General features: G+C 51.8%; 2 protein-coding genes across 6 annotated transcripts in view; one reads left to right on the top strand and one right to left on the bottom strand.

Annotated features, from left to right (window-relative positions):
* GAB3 (GRB2 associated binding protein 3) overlaps positions 1–10,408 on the top strand; it is a 50,933-nt gene extending 40,525 nt beyond the window's left edge. For 2 of the 3 annotated variants that reach the window (XM_021079896.1, XM_021079897.1), the window contains exons 9-10: positions 6,271–6,387; positions 7,736–10,408. In XM_021079896.1, coding sequence (XP_020935555.1) covers positions 6,271–6,387; positions 7,736–7,852 — 234 coding nt within the window. In that variant the 3' untranslated portion in view covers positions 7,853–10,408. The remainder of the gene's footprint in view (positions 1–6,270; positions 6,388–7,735) is intronic. The other variant, XR_002340617.1, reaches the window with a different exon arrangement.
* Positions 16,542–17,963, bottom strand: LOC102166335 (EKC/KEOPS complex subunit LAGE3-like). 3 transcript variants are annotated; one of them, XM_021080049.1, is made up of 3 exons: positions 17,505–17,959; positions 17,048–17,176; positions 16,542–16,868 (listed from the first exon to the last, which is right to left on the bottom strand). In XM_021080049.1, exons 1-3 carry the CDS (start codon positions 17,744–17,746, stop codon positions 16,679–16,681), a joined length of 561 nt encoding a protein of 186 aa, XP_020935708.1. In that variant the 5' UTR covers positions 17,747–17,959; the 3' UTR covers positions 16,542–16,678. The 3 variants fall into 3 exon arrangements, with proteins under 3 accessions (XP_020935708.1, XP_020935707.1, XP_020935709.1); XM_021080048.1 differs by having other exon boundaries at positions 16,542–16,871; positions 17,505–17,957; XM_021080050.1 differs by lacking the exon at positions 17,048–17,176 and having other exon boundaries at positions 16,542–16,871; positions 17,467–17,963.

Below are 18,490 nucleotides of genomic sequence, written 5' to 3'. Positions count from 1 at the left end.
CTTTGTCTCTGGAGAACAGAAAAGGGAAGTGAGTCTAACCTCCTGGAAGGGAGCACCCAGTCAGTCCGGACACCAGCCGCTCACTGATGATCTCGGAGGCTGTGAGAGAGCCCGGGGTTTCACTGGCGATGGAGGGAAGGATGGCTGTCTTGCCTAAATTTATAGTCGCGGGTCACGGCAGTGTCCGTACATTTCTAGGCGATTTGCTGCAATAGATTCAGAGCCCAGAATACTGGCCAGAGGAAGGTACCCCCGAGGCAGCCAGCACGTAGATGCGTGTAACGCCACCTCATCTCATTCCATCGTGTGCTTTAGCCGCAGCAACGTGATAGTTTCAAATGACTTTGATTTGCATGATTTCAGTAGATAGAAGGAATAGGATTCAATTTTGATTTTGCGCATCATCACAGGCATTCATTTTTTTCTCCTTAAGGACAAGTTCTTAGCCGAACGTAAAAATTAAGGCTAGGGGAGTTCGCATCGTGGCTCAGTGGTTAACGAACCCAACTAGGAACCATGAGGTTGCAGGTTCGATCCTTGGCCTCGCTCAGTGGGTTAAGGATCCGGTGTTGCCGTGAGCTGTGGTGTAAGTCACAGAGGAGGCTGGGATCTGGTGTGGCTGTGGCTGTGGTGGAGGCCGGCAGCTATAGCTCCAATTGGACCCCTAGCCTGGGAACCTCCACAGACTGTGGGTTCAGCCCTAAAAAGCAAAAAGCAAAAAAAAAAAAAAAAAAAAAAGGCTAGGGACTGAAATACAAGTTTGGTTTGATTAAAGTCATGTATCCTTCTAGAGCTACTTTATTTTTTTTTCCAACTAAAATTTGCTTTGTAGGGTTTTTTTGTTGTTGTTTTTTACTTTTTAAAAAGTTTTTTAATTTTTTTTGTCTTTTGTCTTTTTAGGGCGGAACCCGAGGCATATGGAGGTTCCCAGGCTAGGGGTTGAATCGGAGCTGTAGCTGCTGGCCTACACCACAGCCACAGCAACACCAGATGCGAGCCACATCTTCGACCTACACCACAGCTCTTGGCAACGCCAGATCCTTAACCCACTGAGCGAGGCCAGGGGTCGAACCCAAAACCTCATGGTTCCTAGTTGGATTCGCTTCTGCTGTGCCATGATGGGAACTTCTTTTTTTTTAGTTTTTAAATTGAAGTATAGTTAATTGACAGTGGTGTGTTCCATGCGTGTGCATGTGTGTGTGTACTTTTTCACCCTTTTCCATTCTACACTATTAGTAGGGTTATTCCACATCCCTTAGTTCCTCTGCAGTTTCATCTTGCTCTTGGTCTAAAACATGTTGCTCTGACAGCTCATTTTGTCTAAATGGCTATTTGTATTTTTATGTATGTGGTCGGTTAGTTCTGTTAGGACGTGTCCTACGCATCCCACTTGCGCAGTCCCCTCTCATCACTCAAGGGCCCAGGGCCAGCTGGTGCCAGAGTAGTGCCTGGCCTGCATTTGCAGACCTGGTCTGTAGGCTGCAGGACTGTAGTTTTATTTCTGGTGTGTGGTGGCTGGAGCTGGGTCTTGGCCGCCTGGTGGGCAGGGCAGTGTCTCGGGGCAGATCTAGGGGTGGCTCTGGGCTCAGGAGATCTTTAGGCAGCCTGTCTGCTGATGCGTGGGGCTGCGTTCCTGCCCAGGCTGTTGTTTGGCTGTTGGGTGGGCCAGGTCTTGGTGCTAATGACCCATGCAAGACGCCAGCCTCCAGGTGCACTGTAGACCTAAATGTGAAAGGGAAAACTATAAAGCTTCTGGTAAATAACCAAAAAAGGAAAAAAGAAACAGTATTCTCGGTAGGAAGTGTGGGCAAAGTTACTTGATCTAAAATTACTGGAAGTGGAACCACATCTGTTCCATTTTTTTGTAATTTGTTGAAGCACTTCAGTAGGCAAGGTACCATGAAAACCATGTCACCACATCCAAAATAACCTTCAAATGGTAGAGAGAATATTTCTAAAATCCAAAACGCAACTGCCAAGAAAGGAAAGGGGGTCTCACCTGCCAAAAATATTGAGAAATTACAAATCCCGAGAATCAGTAGGAATCACAAACAATAAAATCAAACATAGAAGTAAGCCATTATTGGAAATATGGATTTTAAATATAAACTCATTATGTCTTATATATTTAAAAAACAAGATGAGGAGTTGAAAATTGCACTGAGTAACAAGATACTATTTAGACATTAGAAAGGGCCATTTAGAACTTCCGACATAAAAATAGGGATGAAAGTAGAAACTCAGCAGGTGCATTAAACATACTAAAGCCAAAGAGTGAAGAAGTTATTGACAAGTCAGGACCAGGAGATAAACACATAAAGCCTCGATGTCCGAGGCAGAATGGAGACGGCGGGTATGTGGTCTTCGTAGCGTATTTTCTTCAGTTTGACTGATGATCAGAATTTTTTGTAATAACAAGTTGAAGAAATACACCCCACAGAAGGAAAATGAACAAAGGTGAGAACAGAAGTTAACCAAATAAACAAAATTAGGAGTTCCCATTGTGGCTCAGCAGGTTACAAACCCGACTAGTATCCATGAGGACACAGGTTTGACCCCTGGCCTCGCTCCGTGGGTGAAGGATCCGGCGCTGCCGTGAGCTGGGGTATAGGTCGCACAGGTGGCTCGTACCCTGCGTTGCTTTGGCTGTGGTGGAGGCCGGCGGCTACAGGTCTGATTGGACCCCTAGCCTGGGAACTTCCGTGTGCGGCAGGTGCGGTACTAAAAAGAAAAATAGAAACTAAAGATGAACACCGACCTAATCTACTCTTTGAAAAGACTAAAATTGAACATCACCCATCAAGAAAAAGCAGTGGCTACAAATAAACAATGTCACAAACATAGAAGAGGTAATATTTGCACACATATCCGAGATAAATGCCGCAAGCGGATATTATGAACAAGGTCATGCTAGTGAATTTGAAAACCTGAGTGAAAACAGGCAGATGCTCAGAAAAAATTATCCAAAACTGAACCAAGTAGAAATAGAAAACCAGAATGACTATATCATTAGAGAAACTGAATACGTAGGGAAATTTTTACAGCAAAGGATCACGAGGCCCTAAAAACTTTACAGACTTGCTACCAAAAGGAAGAGATTATTTTGCAACCTTACATGAATACTTGCAGGGAATGGAAAAAAGAGGAACTATTACCCAGCTTCTTGTATAAAGCAAAAATAACCTGATACCAAAACAGATAGCGTTCATATGAGGAGAAAACCATATCCCCATCTTATTCGTGCAGGTTAAGAAATCCTAAACAGAAGAAGTGCAACCGAATCGTGCACAGGCACGTTCATTAGCCCCCGAGGGAAAGCGGCGGAAACGCTCGCCGGCTGATGAGGGCGCAGAAAGGAAACGAGAGATCCAGGGGGCGGCGGGGACGGACCCGGAACACAGTGCTGAGGGACAGAAGCCGGTCGCAACCGCCCTCTCCCCGCTTCCCCGCTTCCCCTTCCGGGGCCGACTGCAAGCCTAGACTGGGCAGCCGTGGCCGCGGGGACCCGCCACCCCGTCCGAGGGCTGGGTTGACTGGCTAGAGCGGCGCCGGGCCTCAGGGAAACACAGCTCACGGGCTCCTGGGCTTCTCATAAGAGGATGTAACTGAAAGGCCACATGCATCTTTCTTCTAAATCGCAAGGTCCCCACCCCCTACCGAATGTTTACTTTTTTTTTTCTTTTCTTTTTACGGCCACACCCGCAGCATACGGAGGTTCCCAGGCTAGGGGTCGAATCAGAGCTACAGCTGCCGGCCTACGCGGGATCCAAGCTGTGTCTGCGACCTACACCACAGCTCACCGAATCGCCAGATCTTTCACCCACCGAGCGAGGCCAGGGATCAAACCTGCATCCTCATGGATGCTAGTCAGGTTTGCTAACCGCTGAGCCATGATGGGAACTCCCATCGAAAGTTTACATTTTGTTGTTGTTGTTGTCTTAGGGCCGCACCCACAGCATCTGGAGGTTCCCAGGCTAGGGGTCGAATCGGAGCTGCAGCCACCGGCCTACACCACAGCCACAGTAATGCCAGACCTGGGCCGTGTCTGCGACCTACACCACGGCTCACGGCAATGCCAGATCCTTCACCCACGGAGCGAGGCCAGGGATCGAACCTGCATCCTCATGGATGCTGGCGAGATTCATTTCTGCTAAGCTGAGATAGGAACTCCTGGAATGTTTACATTTGTATGAAATGTCTAGAATAACACATCTCTACAGACAGGAATTAGACTACTGGTGGTTGCCTAGAGCTTGGGGAATTGTAAGGTGTGGGTTTATCTCAACAAGGCTGTTTACAAAAGGAATTCCAAAGATGTTAGCAAACCAAGGTCAGTATTTTATAAAGCTGAAAATATGTATGCACAAACAAGTTGGATTTATTCCAGGTATGCAAAGTGGGTTTACCATTTGAGAATCTGTTCCTGAACCTCTCAGTAAATAAGGCAGATCGACCACAGGCTTCTGTTTTCCCTGCAGCCCAAAACATCCTCTAAAATCGTAGTAAAAGGATTTGTTAAAGGCATAAAGCCACCAAAACGTGAGGAATCGAAGAAGACAACAGCAGTGACGTGTTGGAAACTGGAAAGCAGAGGCATTTGTAATAAATGACTTATCAGGCCCAGGAAAGTTAAACAAATGTTGATCTTAGTAGCATAAGAAGAATTCCTTAAGCAAAATATAAGAACAAGCTACTTGGGAAAATACTGATACATGACGTTAAAAGTGAGAATTATTCATTTAGAAAAATACCATAGTAGTTCCTGCAGTGGCACAGCAGGTTAAGGATGTGGTATTGTCTCTGCGGCAACTTGGGTCACTGATGAGGCACAGGTTTGATCCCCAGCCCAGAACAATGGATGAAGGATCTGGCATCAGGTTCAATTCCTGGTCTAGAAACTGCCATATGCCATGGCTGCGGCCAAAAAGGGGGAAAAAAAAAACATAAAAAGAAAGAGCAATACAGACTCTGCTGGGTTATTAGCCTGGGTGTACAAGGAGCACTTCAGTATTAAAATGAGCAAAATGCAAACAAACCTGAACAGATAGTTTACAGAAGAGAAAACAGAAATGATGCTTAGATATCTGGAAGGATGGCCAATTAATTAAATTACCAAGGGCATGGCCAATCAAACAGCAGTAAGATGGCGCTTCCCCGTGTCAGGCCCGCGACAGTGAAATTGAAGGTGCACGTCCCAGGGATGCAGTAGAGATTCCCTCCTGGTGCATGACTGCCTGCAGCAGCACTGCTTCTAATAGCCTCCAAATTGAAGCAACTCAAATATTCACTGTCGGTGGCACAGTTAAATGATGCAATGGTCACATCTATTTTTATGGAGAATGAATGAAATCAGGTTGGTGCGTGGACACGAATGAATGTGAAGTATGTAATATGGAGCAAAAATCAAGGCCACCAGGGAGTTCCCATTGTGGCTCAGCAGTTAACGAATCCGACTAGGATCCATGAGGTTGCGGGTTCGGTCCCTGCCCTTGCTCAGTGGGTTAAGGATCCGGCGTTGCCATGAGCTGTGGGATAGGTCGCAGACGCAGCTCAGATCCCGAGTTACTGTGGCTGTGGTGTAGGCCAGCAGCTGTTGCTCTGATTCGATCCCTAGCCCAGGAACCTTCATATGCTGAGGGTGCAGCCCCCCCAAAAAACTGAGGTCACCAAAAAATGCATACAATGTGGTTCTATTGGTAAAAGTTCCAATCAGGCCATACTAAACTATTGGTCACCTAAGGCTGCTCACACACTCATAAAACTATTTAAAAAGACTCGTGATAAAGGCACGGTTCAGCTGGCTGCTCAGCCGCTTGAGGGGGAGAGGCAGGCATGCCTCGTAAGGTTCCACTTCTGACGCTGGACGGTGCAGCCATGGGTGGCTGTTGCCCATGTGTTATTGCTGTTTTATTGTATAAAGTATCTTTAAATGCAATTGGAATGCCTGTACTAGAGCTTTCATAAGTGATTGATTGTTTCAGGATTTAATTTCCAAGGTTCCAAGGGCCTATCAGATCCCTGAAACACATTCTTCTTGGGGGAGACGTCGGCCAATTTCCATGGTCAATAAAATACAGCATCGCGTGAAGGCCAGATTGGCTCGCTTGTCTTTCTGAGCCCTTCAGACACACAGGCTGATCGGCTCAGGACTCGCCAGCTCGCTGTTCCCATCTGACAGCAGCTGCTCAAACGGGCATTCGACTCACCGCCAGGCTGCGCCGGGTGGCCCGGCCCAAAGCTAAGCCGCTCCCTGTGCTGTTGCTTTTCCAGGGGGAGAACAGAGCAGCCAGCTCCCCGGGCAGTGGCGTTCTGACGTGGGCAAAGAACTTCAGCCTGGATTATTTAGCCCTGGACTTCAACTCCGCGTCGCCGGCCCCGGCACAGCAGGTACCTTTCGTGTCTGAGAATTCCCGGGAGACGCTGTTTCCGTTTAGGTTTGGTTTTAATGCTTCAACCCTGCGTGCTCTTTTTGAAAGGTCTTAAGCATACAGAGTGTACACTGAAGAATCTTAAAATCAGCCCTAATTCTGCCTCCCGGAAACCCTGCTGAGTTAATCCGTGTAAGGGACTCTAGGAATTGGTCGCTCACTGCACAGTGTGAGCCGTGGAATGCATGCGTGGTCATGAGTGGATGGCCCGCGAGGACCACAGACGAAACAGAGCCTCACGGGAGTTCTCTTGCGGTGCATGCAGGTCATTAAGGATCCAGCACCGTCACTTCAGCAGCTTGGGTCGCTGTTGTGGCGCAGGTTCGCTCCCTGGTCCGGGAACTTCCGCCTGCCATGGGTACGGCAAAAAGAAACAAATTAACCTGTGCCCAACAGTGTATTGTTTGATGAGAAAACAACCTGCTGAACAGGATATACAGTGTGATTCCATTTGGGGTGTGGAGAGAAAGAAAGTCTGGAAGACTTCCCTTGCCTTCGGCTGAATGCATTCCCACTTGCCCTTTACCTTTCATTTCATTCCAAAGCCGTAAAATGATCCTCCAGAGAAGCTGGTCAGAAGGACGAGACAGATGGTACAAAAGGCGCATCAGTCGGTTTGGGCAGGTCTGCAGTGAAGACAGCCCCACATCTCAGTGGCCTTTCCAGTTGTTGCTCCGGGGACAGTCCATCGCAGGCCAGGGCCCTGGTGTTTCAGGTCATCTTCAATCCAGGGCCCACGTCAGAGGAGCAGCCGCCATCCGAGACGCGCTGGTGCCCTGGCAGAGGAAAGAGAGCTCGCAGGATTCTGCGGCCGCCTCTTCTCCCTGTGGGATGGGCCCATGTCCCTTAAACTCACACCGTATTGGTCAGGGCAAGGCAGGTGGCTGGGGCAGAGGTGAGGTGCGATGGCCGCGCAGACAGACTCTAATCTTCCGCAGCTACGGCCTAGGCGGCAGCGGCAGCAGGTGCCTAACGACGCTGGCATCTCCCACACATGGCCTGACACTTTCCTGATTTTTTCTTTTGTCTTCTTTTGCCATTTCTTGGGCCGCTCCCGCGGCATATGGAGTTCCCAGGCTAGGGGTCGAATCGGAGCTGCAGCTGCCGGTCTACACCACAGCCACAGCCACGCAGGATCCAATCCGCATCTGCGACCTACACCACAGCTCACGGCAACGCCGGATCCTTAACCCCCTGAGCGCGGCCAGAGGTCGAACCTGCGTCTCAGGGAAGCTAGTCAGGTTCATTACCACTCCCTGGATTTCACAATTAAATGCACTGCAAACCTTCTTGTTCTCCCCCCACAGAAAGTGTTCCTTTCCGACGAGCAAAGGGTGGACTACGTCCAGGTGGATGAGCAGAAGACGCAGGCGCTGCAGAGCACGCGGCAGGAGTGGACGGATGAGAGGCAGTCCAAGGTGTGAGGCCGCCCCGCCGCCGGCCGCGGGCGGGAAGCTCGGCGCCTGCTCCGGGCTGCGAGTCCCGCCGGGCGAGATGCGCGGAGTCACACCCGCGCTTGGCCCGCACCTCTGGAAGGAAGGCGGAGCGGGAGGAGGCCGCCCCCGTCGGAGCCCGGGGCCGCGGGCCCCACGGTCAGGAGAGGCAGCGCGGAGGCCGCCGCGGCCATGGACCGCGGCCGGGACAAGGCCATGCGGGCGGCGTGGGCACGAGCCGGGCAAGACCTGGGAGACCGCGTTCCCGGCACTGGGCGAAAGGCCCTCCCTCGGGGCAGCATTCGCCCCTCGCGGGGAGGCGCCTGGAGGCCACCTCGCCCCCACGCCTCAAGCCCAGTGGCGGCGGCAGAGGCGGCAGCCCTGCCTCCCAATCGTCTCCACCCCGAAGGCAGACAAGTCGCGGCCGGGCCCCCGGGCCCCCGACGCCGTGATGAGCACGTCAGGCCGCACCTCGTCTCCCTCTTCGAGACCTCAGGAGCTGGACTTGCCGACGCCGTTGCCCCTGCTTCGAAGGGAAGAAGACCAAGGGCCGGGCAGGCAGCACTTGCCCGAGGCCACTCCCGGGCCTCCGCGGACCCCGGTGGGTCGGGCAGCCCGGGCAGCGCCGAGTCGTGCGGGAAACAGGGGCAGACTCGGGCGGGGCGCGCCTTCGTCTCCTCCCGCTTGGGCAGCATTTTGAGCGGGTGCTTTTAGACTTGAAAGGCATGCGGATCCAGCCAGGGCTCCTTTGTGTGGTGTTCAAACCGGACGCTGACCGAGTCGGTCGTTCCCATTAGAAATACCTCCTGACAGTCAGGGCGAAGGCCTTTGTGGGCTCCCGCAGTCCCCGAGCTTCCTGGGAGCTGCCAGGGCCAGCAGGCTTCGGGCCGCCTTGAGGAAGGCCATCGCTGGCCATCCGAGCAGGACGGCGGGTTTTGAGTGACAGTTCTGATCTGGGAGAAAAAGCCCAACCCCAAACCAGCGACCTCCCTTCTCAGGATTCCTGGCTCGCGTTGCCCTTGTGCCTCCGTGGGGACGAGGCCCGGAGGCCATCTCGTCAGCCCTTCCTGGGCTCAGAGGACCCAGACGGAAGGCCCGCTCAGGCTCCGACTTGTACTCAACTCCCCTTCCTGACCCTCTGAGCCCCTGCCGCCAGCACACACATGTGAACGAATGGCTGGGTGCTAGGCAGACACTGGCCCTCGATTCTGTCACTCTCTGCCAGGCAACTGCAGGCTTTGCTGCAGGTTTCAGTGTTTCAAACTGCTCCAAAGGTAAGTGCCAAAGTCTTGCTTTTTCAGACCATACAAAAGTAATTTTCGTGTCCAAAGCAGCAGGATCTGGTGACATCATTTTCTTCTCAGAGCAAGATGGAGGAGAGTTGCCAAGTGCTTTAAATTAAGAGTCCTTGATGAGCCCGAATGCACCAACAAGAGGGCTCCGCACCCTGGGGCCCGCTCCACGTATGCCACACGGGCCCGAATCCAGGGCTCCGGACTGCCAGTCCTGTCGGTGGCAGCTTCCTCCTGGGTGCGCCCCCTGTGCTTAGATCTTGGATTGCCTGACACAGGCCGATGCAGAAAAGCTGCCCAAGTGTCAAGAACCAGATGGAAAAGAGAACACAGCTGAAGTTATGACACTAATGAAATGTCGTCCAATCGACCAAAAAAGTCTGTCTGTACAAAACATTTCCAGGGACGTATTTACAGCACAGAGCAGTAGACACTTGAGTGACTTGTTTGGAAGTCATTAGGGATTAAAAAAATACCTGACTTCACCCTCATTTCCAGGGTGTGTGAGATTATGTGTTGCTTTGATAAAACTGCTAAGGAATGGCTACCCAAAAGCATGACAATTCAGGGACACAAGATGATACAGAGAGTTTTCCAGCTGCCAGCAGCATATGCTACTGAGAAAGGCACCCTTAATCAAAACGATGCTGGCCAAATCTTGTTTTCTGGCAGATAATCCATCTGTAGCCAAGGGCTACCATTCTGGTGGGGTCTGAGGCTTGTTTTTTTTCATAACAGTAACGATCCCAGATACCACCCCAAGTCAAGTGCGTGTCCGTACACCGTGCAGAATACACCTTTCTGGAAAATTTGGGAATCAACATAACAGGACAATGCAGCGATTAATCACACATTGTTTTCTGTAGTTCCCTTTTGCTTCATTTCCTTCCGACTCGTTTCGTTAGGAAATACCTCCAGATGGCAGGTTGGGTTATGCAGAAAGAACAGAAGGGGCTCGACACTTCAAGTCCCTGGGTCCACAAGCCAGCACCCAGCCTGGCTGCAAGTGCGTGGGGTGACCCTGAGGAGGCAGTGTCCAGGCCCTTCACCCTGCAGCAAGCGTCAGCTGAACTGTCACCCCGTGGGTCCAGGTCAAGACTGAAGGCTCCTCTCTGGCCTGGTTTTCCCCTCTCGAGGCCTCCTCCTTGGCCCCCTGCATACCACCTTTGTATACACAAGCATGCTGATTTTTTAAAATTCACTGTTTCCACTATTTCATTTCTGGCATTAATAATAAAAGTCTTATAAGAAGGAATCGTGACCTAAGTGCCCTCTTCTTTGCTTTAAGTGATGACCTCTGATAAAAATACAGATAACCTTTTAAAAGATGAGACCTCGTTGCCATTTTCTTTTTTCTTTTTTTTTTTATGGTTCTAGCAGCATTTTATTTATTTTTTTTATTTCCCCAACAGATTATTTTTTTTTCTACTGTGCAGCACGGTGACCCCGTCACACATACATGTCCACATTCTATTTCCGCACAAGATCAGGCTCCATCATAAGTGACCAGACATAGTTCCCAGTGCGACACAGCAGGACTTCATGGCTCATCCATTCCAAAGGCAACAGTCCGCATCTCTGAACCCCAAGCTCCCAACCACCCCACTCCCTCCCCCTCCCCCTTGGCCACCACACGTCTGTTCTCCAAGCCCATGATTTTCTGTTCTGTGGAAAGGTTCGTTTGTGCCCTATATTAGATTCCAGATATAAGTGATATCCTGTGGTACTTGTCTTTCTCTTTCGGACTGACGTCACTCAGGATGAGAGGCTCTCGTTCCATCCATGCTGCTGCAAATGGCATTATGTCCTTCTTTTGTGCGGCTGAGTCGTATTCCACTGTGTATATATGTACCACATCTTCCGAATCCAATCATCCATCGATGGACATTCGGCTTGTTTCCATGTCTCAGCTGTTGTGAATGAACATGCAGGCGCACGTGTCTCTTTTCAGTAGAGTTTTGCCCGGATAGATGCCCAGGAGTGGGATTGCGGGGTCATATGGAAGTTCTATGTATAGATTTCTGAGGTATCTCCAAACTGTTCTCCATAGTGGCTGTACCAGCTTCCATTCCCACCAACAGTGCAGGAGGGCTCCCTTTTCTCCACACCCCCTCCAGCACTTGTTATGTGTGGACTTCTTAATGAGGGCCATTCTGACGGGTGTGAGGTGGTATCTCCTGGTAGTTTTGACTTGCATTTCTCTAATCATCAGGGATGCGGAGCCTTTCTTCATGTGTTTGTTGGCCATCTGTATACCTTCCTTGAAGAAATGTCTATTCAGGTCTTTTGCCCATTTTTCTTTTTTTTCTTTTTTCTTTTTATTTATTTATTTATTTGTTGCTTTTTAGGGCCACACCCATGGCATATGGAGGTTCCCAGGCTAGGAGTCAAATTGGAGGTATAGCCGCCAGCAATGCAGGATCCGAGCCGTGTCTGCAACCTACACCCCAGCTCTCGGCAACGCCGGATCCTTAACCCACTGAACGAGGCCAGGGATCAATCCAGCAACCTCATGGTTCCTAGTTGGGTTTGTTAACCACTGAGCCACGACGAGAACTCCCTCTTTTGCCCATTTTTCCATTGGGTTGTTGGCTTTTTTGCTGTTGAGTTGCATAAGTTGCTTGTATATTCTAGAGATTAAGCCCTTGTCCGTTGCATCATTTGAAACTATTTCCTCCCATTCTGCAGTTGTCTTTCTGTTTTCTTTCTGGTTTCCTTTGCTGTGCAAAAGCTTGTCAGCTTGATTAGGTCCCATTGGTTTATTTTTGCTTTTATTTCTGTTGCTTCGGGAGACTGACCTGAGAAAACATTTGTAAGGCTGATGTCAGAGAATGTTTTGCCTGAGTTCTTTTCCAGGGGTTTGATGGTGTCTTGTCTTACATTTAAGTCTTTAAGCCATTGCGAGTTTATTTCCGTGCATGGTGTGAGGGTGTGTTCTGGCTTCATTGATTTGCATGCAGCTGTCCGGGTTTCCCAGCAAAACTTGCTGAAAAGACTGTCTTTTAGCCATTTTATATTCTTGCCTCCTTTGTCAAAGATGAATTGACGGTAGGTGTCTGGGTTTATTTCTGGGCTCTCTATTCTGTTCCATTGGTCTGTCTGTCGGTTTTGGTACCAGGACCACACTGTGGCTGATGATGACTGCGGCTTCGTAATATTGCCTGAAGTCTGGGAGAGTGATGCCTCCTGCTTGGTTTGTGTTTCTTGGGATTGCTTTGGCAATTCTGGGTCTTTTGTGGTTCCCTATAAATTTTTGGATTGTCTGTTTTCAAACACAACAAACTTAACCTGACTCCCATGGAACATGGCCTCCATCCGGCCGAGAGCTGAGCAGGTAGCTGTCCTGAGCACCGTTTCTGCTCAGCGGACCACATCTTGACATCTTTTTTCTAGGTCAGAAACGAGCTTCGCTAACTGGCAGTAAAGTTAATTGCATAAAGTTGATCGCATAACCTTCACCATTACTGACATTAAAAAGCGACAGCTCCCAGCCTCTTGCCCCCGGCAGGGGTCTCCTGTGCTACCACCTCCCTTTCCCGCGTGGCCGAGACTCACAGCCGCCCCAGCTGCTGGGTCAGCAGCATATCTAGGCCACCATGCAAGGAAGACACAGCCGGCGTAGCAGGGCTCGGGCCCGGTGGAAACAGGCCAAAGGCAGAGATGCTGCAGCCCAGGGGAGTCCTGGTGCTGAGAGAAAGGAGGAGAGGCCACGGCAAGTTCTCACGGGGCCGGGCTGTGGCCAGGTCCTGTGAAGGCTCTTTGCTGACACGCCCCAGACCAAGGCCCTGGCGAGAGGAGGTGGGCCCACGAGGCTGAGCTGAGAGGCAGGGGCCGGGGAACCTTGGCCCCTCATCTCCGACCCCTTTACTCCCCCGACACCTCCCGAGATCTTCCGCTTTCTTCTTCTTTATTTCCTGGGTCTTAAATTGCATTTCTTGTTATCATTTCCTTATTGTAATCGGGCCATTTGTTTTTGTAAATTCAGTTTTTATCTTCTGCAATTCAGAGAGAGTGTCATTGGTGCAGGCCGGCACAGGGGACTCGGCGGGGAGAGAGCAGAGCTGAGACGTGACTCCCCCCAACCCAGGAGAGCCTCGGGGACAGGACAGTCACTGGAGATCCAGGGGGACGATAGTGAATCTTGAGCCCACTCGGCCGCCACGCACCCAGCGGTTCCTGTTGAGCCTCAGTGGGGAAGGCGTGATAGTCCATCTGCTGTCCCCTCGCCTGATCGGAGCCCTTTTGCTCCTGTCACCACTGCTATTTTGGTCTTTGCTTTATGGACAAAGCCCGGATTTTCCTGAGTTTGGGCCTTTGTTTACCTTCTTGTGAAAGAATGCAACCTAACTGTGTATCTGCTTGAAATTTTAAATCATTTCCATTTTTTTATTCTTCAATATGAGACAATTCATTTGCATACTCGATGGCGACACAAGTGAGAAGAGTGGTCACCTCTATTGGGATTATTATTGTTTAGAAAGGGGGCACAAGAGAATTTTCTGGAATGGTGGAAATGTTTGTATTTGAATCTGAGCTGTGGTTATATGAGTGTATACATTGTATACACGTGTGGCATATGGAAGTTCCCAGGCTAGGGGTCAAATTGGAGCTGCAGCTGCCGGCCGACGCCACAGCTTGAGGCAACAAAGGATCTGTAGCCCGATGAGCAGGGCCAGGGATCGAGCCCACACCGTCTCCAACACGACATCAGGGTCCTGACCTGCTGAGCCCCAACGGGAACTCCAGAAATGACTTGTTTGTTTGTTTGGCTTTTTAGGGCCGCACCCATGGCATATGGAAGTTCCCAGGCTAGGGGTCGAATGGCAGCTGCAGCTGCCAGCCTACACCAGAGCCACAGCCACACGAGATCCGGGCCGTGTCTGCGCCCTACACCACAGCTCACGGCAACAATGCCAGATCCTTAACCCACTGAGCGAGGCCAGGGATCGAACCCGCAACCTCATGGTTCCTAGTCGGGTTCATAACCCACTGAGACACATCGGGAACTCCCTAGAAATGATTTTTTAAAAAGGAGGAAAAGGGGTTCCCTGGTGGCCTAGCGATTAAGGCTTCAGCGGTGTCACTGCTGTGGCTCAGGTCTGATCCCCGGCCTTCCAGCGTCAGCGAGCCTTGGGCAGAGCCAAAAAAAAAAAAGAAGAGAGAAAGCAAGAGGCCCTCGCTGTAGCCACTCGGGCCGCCGCTGCACGCTGCCCGGGGGAGCCGCCGCGTCCTCGCCGCGACCCCGGCCGGCAGCCCCCGCACCTCCGTCCCCCGCACACGCAGGGCTCGCCGGCTCCGCGAGGGCGGGCGGTTCACGCGCGGCCCCCGTGGGGACGGGCTCTGCCCTGCCGCTTCCCTGGAAGAAGCCCCTCACACCCGGCCACGCGGACGATACCCAGGCTGCGACGGAGCCGGGCACCAGGCGGGGCGGCCGGTCGGGGACGCGATCGGAGGGGAAGCCGGGCCCCCGCCCCCGGCTGGGGAGACCGAGTCCCGCCGCTGCGGGGCCCGGGGGGCGGGCGGGGGTCCTGCTGGAGACCTGACGGAAACATCCCAATTCAGGTCACAACATGTACAGTCCTCAGAGGGATCTCGTCTCAATAGCGTAAAATATCTACTCCACACTAAAAGCTGCTCTGCTCTCATGGATCAAATCTTAAGGCAAGATCGAACTGTTTCTAAGTTAACAAAATTCGATTTTAAAAGTTCCGAACTATGTTTAGGGGAAAAAATACCCAGCACCCAAGAAAATGAGTATGCCAAGGATCAGAAAAATCCAACCCATCATGAGGAGATAAATGCATCAATAAAAGGCATCCCGATTGGAAAGGAAGACAAAACTGTCTGTAGACCACACACGACTGTCTGTGTAGAAAGTCGAATGCAATCTACAAGAGTGACTAGAAGGAATCAGTGAGCTTAGCAAGATTGCAAGAGAAAAGATATATTCAAGGGCCTGTAACTCCCTGTGCCCAAACATTCCTCCCTCCATCAGTGACAAAAGGCTTATTTTAGTGTGCCTAGGTTTTTTTTCATGCAAACTAAGTTTTTGTAGTAGGAAAGCAATCCACTGAAGGCAAGGATGTTGGGAAACCAGAAAGCCTGTGGTAGGTGTGTTTTCTGAAGAGCAACTGTCATCAAGATTCTTCAGAAAGAAATAGAAAAGTAAACATTAGGTCGGTATTTCTACCTTTGGAATCTACTTTAAGGAAATAACCTACTCACGGAAAGAATTATATACGTGCATTCCACTGAATCATTAACCACAGTAATGAAAAAACTGGAAACTTAAATGTTCAGTAATTACATTATGCTGCATCTTATATGCATCCACTCGGTAATTTTTTTTTTTGTCTATTTAGGGCCGCACCCACAGCATAAGGAAGTTCCCAGGCTAGGGGCTGAATCAGAGCTGTAGCTGCACCACAGCCACAGCAACGCCAGATCCAAGCCACATCTGCAACCTACACCACAGCTCACAATGACACCAGATCCTTAACAAACCGAGTGAGGACAGGGATCAAAACTGCGTTCCCATAGATACCAGTCAGATTCTCATTTCCACTGAGCCAGGACGGGAACTCCCACTCAGTAATATTTTTGAAGAGTTTTTAGAAAGTGGATTTATGCTAAATGAAAAAATATTCAGGAAAAAATTTAATGCTAAACTTGTTAACTTTTTTTTTTTTTTGTCTTTTTGCCATTTCTTGGGCCACACCCTCGGCATATGGAGGTTCCCAGGCTAGGGGTCGAATCAGAGCTGTAGCTGCCAGCCTACACCAGAGCCACAGCAACTCGGGATCTGAGCCGCGTCTGCAACCTACACCACAGCTCACGGCAACGCCAGATCGTTAACCCACTGAGCAAGAGCAAGGATCGAACCCACAACCTCATGGTTCCTGGTCGGATTCGTTAACCACTGTGCCACGATGGGAGCTCTTAAACTTGTTAACTTCTATATCATATGTTGTTATACATTTAATGCACAACTAAGGGGTTTTTTTGTTGTTTTTGTTTGTTTGTTTGCCTTTTAGGGCTGCACCTGGGGCATATGGAAGTTCCCAGGCTAGGGGTCAGATTGGCACTACAGCTAATGGCCTACACCACAGCTCAGGGCAACACCGGATCCTTAACCCACTGAGCGAGGCCAGGGATCAAACCCGCATCCTCACGGATACTAGTTGGCTTCATTACCACCAAGCCGGCCTCGATGGTAACTCCTAGAAAATATTCTAAAATATTGACAGTATTTCGTGCTTACATAGGGTTTCATGTTCATTTTCCTAAACTGTATTCAATTACCTTGTACTACTGGAATACTTGAATTCCAGCACATTCCTTCCAACACGGAGGGCAAGGATAGAAAAAAATCCAGAAGTGCATCAGCTGAAAAGAAACTGAGACACCAGAGAGTAGCTCAGTTTTATTTTCTGCAGGAGTAAGCCTTTAAGCATCCCACTCCTCAAGCAACTGGGAAGCAAAGCAAGTGACAAAAGATACCAAGGGCCAAATAACCAAGTGGTAATTACTCTAAGTTTGAATTCCCTATGCACTGCCTAGTAGGAGACACAAAGTTAGGCCTCAGCCCCCTTTCCTCCCTCAGGCTTTTGGCAGGTGGGGGCACAAAGCGCCGAATGTTCCGAATCACCAGGCAAAGCTGATCGAGGGAGGAGTTGATGGAGCTTCGGAAGAGAGCAAGGTCTGCAGCAGTCCATCTGCTAAAAGTGAGGGAAAGGAGCATCAGGTTTAAGGGGACAGGCTCCTGGAGGTCCAGGGCCCCAGCCGCCCCATGCCAAGCCCATCCGTGCTTCCACCACACTGCTCTTAAGACTGAGGTTGGACCCCAGGACCTGTCGCCACCCCTGCCCCTACCGCGGACTCTACTAGAACTGACATAGCCAGGGCACTGCCATTCACTGTAAATTCTCTCTGAATGCCGTGTTGATGGCGCTGGGCATCTGGGATCAGAGATCTGCGGGCCATGTCTGCCTCCAGGGGGGATCGTAAAGTCACAGTGAGCGTGCTGGGGGAGCCTTAGTTAAGGCACCATCTGCTACTAAAGTAGCCGGTATCTCAGGCTTCCTTACAGCTCAGACCCGCCTGTACCAGGGGATGACCAGACGCTCCCTGCCACAGGCTCAGACCGCCCTGAGCTGCGGCTCGAAGCTTTCAGTCCTTCCCAACCCTCCAGGCTCTTCAGACACGGACATTCAAGCCCCTTTCCTGCCAGGCTGCCTACTCTTGCTGCCCAATTGTCCCCTGCGCACCCACTGTCTCCTCCCCAGGCTGCCGCCATGTTTCCCACCACCCTACCGCTGCCCCTGCCCAGGGAGGCTCCATGGAAAGGATACAACTCCAGCGGTCCGCTTCCAGGCCCTACAGCCATGCGCACTGCATCTCCACCAGGCCCTTGGGCAGGCGGTGCCTGATCAGGCCTGGGAGTAGCCAAAGCTGCCTTGATCACTGCTCCTTCATTCCCAGGGCCACCCTCGCCTTCAGGGCTGCCTGAACTACTATGGCAATCTGGAAGCTGGGAGCTGTGCTGGCCACTGGGCGTCCCTGCGCCGCCCTCGCCATCGTCCGGGGCCTGCATGGTGGCCGTCCTGTCCTCCTCCCCGCCAGCGACCAACTGAACAGAAGCCCAGGTCCTCCCAAAGCCCCGCCCCTTCAGCCCCAGGCGACCCAGTGCGCCTGCGCAGGCCCCCTCGCGGCGCCTCCTGGCCTCTGATTGGTGGCCACCAAGCCCGCCCTGCCACGCCCAGGAGACCCCGTGGTGCCTGACAGACTCTGCTCCCGCTCGAAGCCCCCATGCTCCAGTGGCCGCCCCCGCCCGGCGGCCTCCCCCCCCCCCGCCCCACCCCCACCCCACCCCCGTGCGCCTGCGCACACAGGCCCTCCTGTCCTGGACCAGAGGGCTGGGCGTGCAGGCCCCCGGGTGGGGCGGGCCCGCCCCAGAGTCCAGCCCGAGGAGGGGAGCCGCAGAGCGGGCTCCCGGGGCTGACAGCCTGCTGGGGACGGTGGCCCCCCTGCTCAGGACGTGCAGTGCCCCAGGGACACGAACTCCTTGTCCCTGCGCCTGTGTCCCTCGCGCGTGTGGCAGCGGGCCGTGGGCACACGGTGACGGGAGGGGAGCTGCGCCAGGAAAAGGCCCTGCCCGTCCCCAAGCACGACGAGCTTCTGAGAGACGGGCCAGTGAGCCCCGGGCCCCGGGCAGCCCCCCTCCTCGGGCCGCCCCGGAAGCACGTCGTCCCTTGAAGACGGGCTGCGAGGGCGCCCACGTGCCCACGGACGCGCCGCCAAGACGGCGACGACAGCCTCCCTCCCCAAGGCCTCGACG

This window comes from Sus scrofa, chromosome X, assembly GCF_000003025.6.
Source record: "Sus scrofa isolate TJ Tabasco breed Duroc chromosome X, Sscrofa11.1, whole genome shotgun sequence".
In the NCBI taxonomy this organism is placed as follows: domain Eukaryota; kingdom Metazoa; phylum Chordata; class Mammalia; order Artiodactyla; family Suidae; genus Sus; species Sus scrofa.
This window is presented reverse-complemented; position numbering and strand designations above follow the sequence as displayed.

What these genes read in the sequence shown, in the direction of transcription:
- LOC102166335 (XM_021080048.1), bottom strand. Translation starts at nt 17,746, where the DNA reads ATGCAGGCCCCGGACGATGGCGAGGGCGGCGCAGGGACGCCCAGTGGC. An exon ending in GGAAGCGGACCGCTGGAGTT is followed by an intron (nt 17,177 to 17,504) that starts GTATCCTTTCCA and finishes AGGCTCCCCCAG; the next exon opens with CACGCTCACTGTGACTTTAC. An exon ending in AATGGCAGTGCCCTGGCTAT is followed by an intron (nt 16,872 to 17,047) that starts GTCAGTTCTAGT and finishes CCTCACTTTTAG; the next exon opens with CAGATGGACTGCTGCAGACC.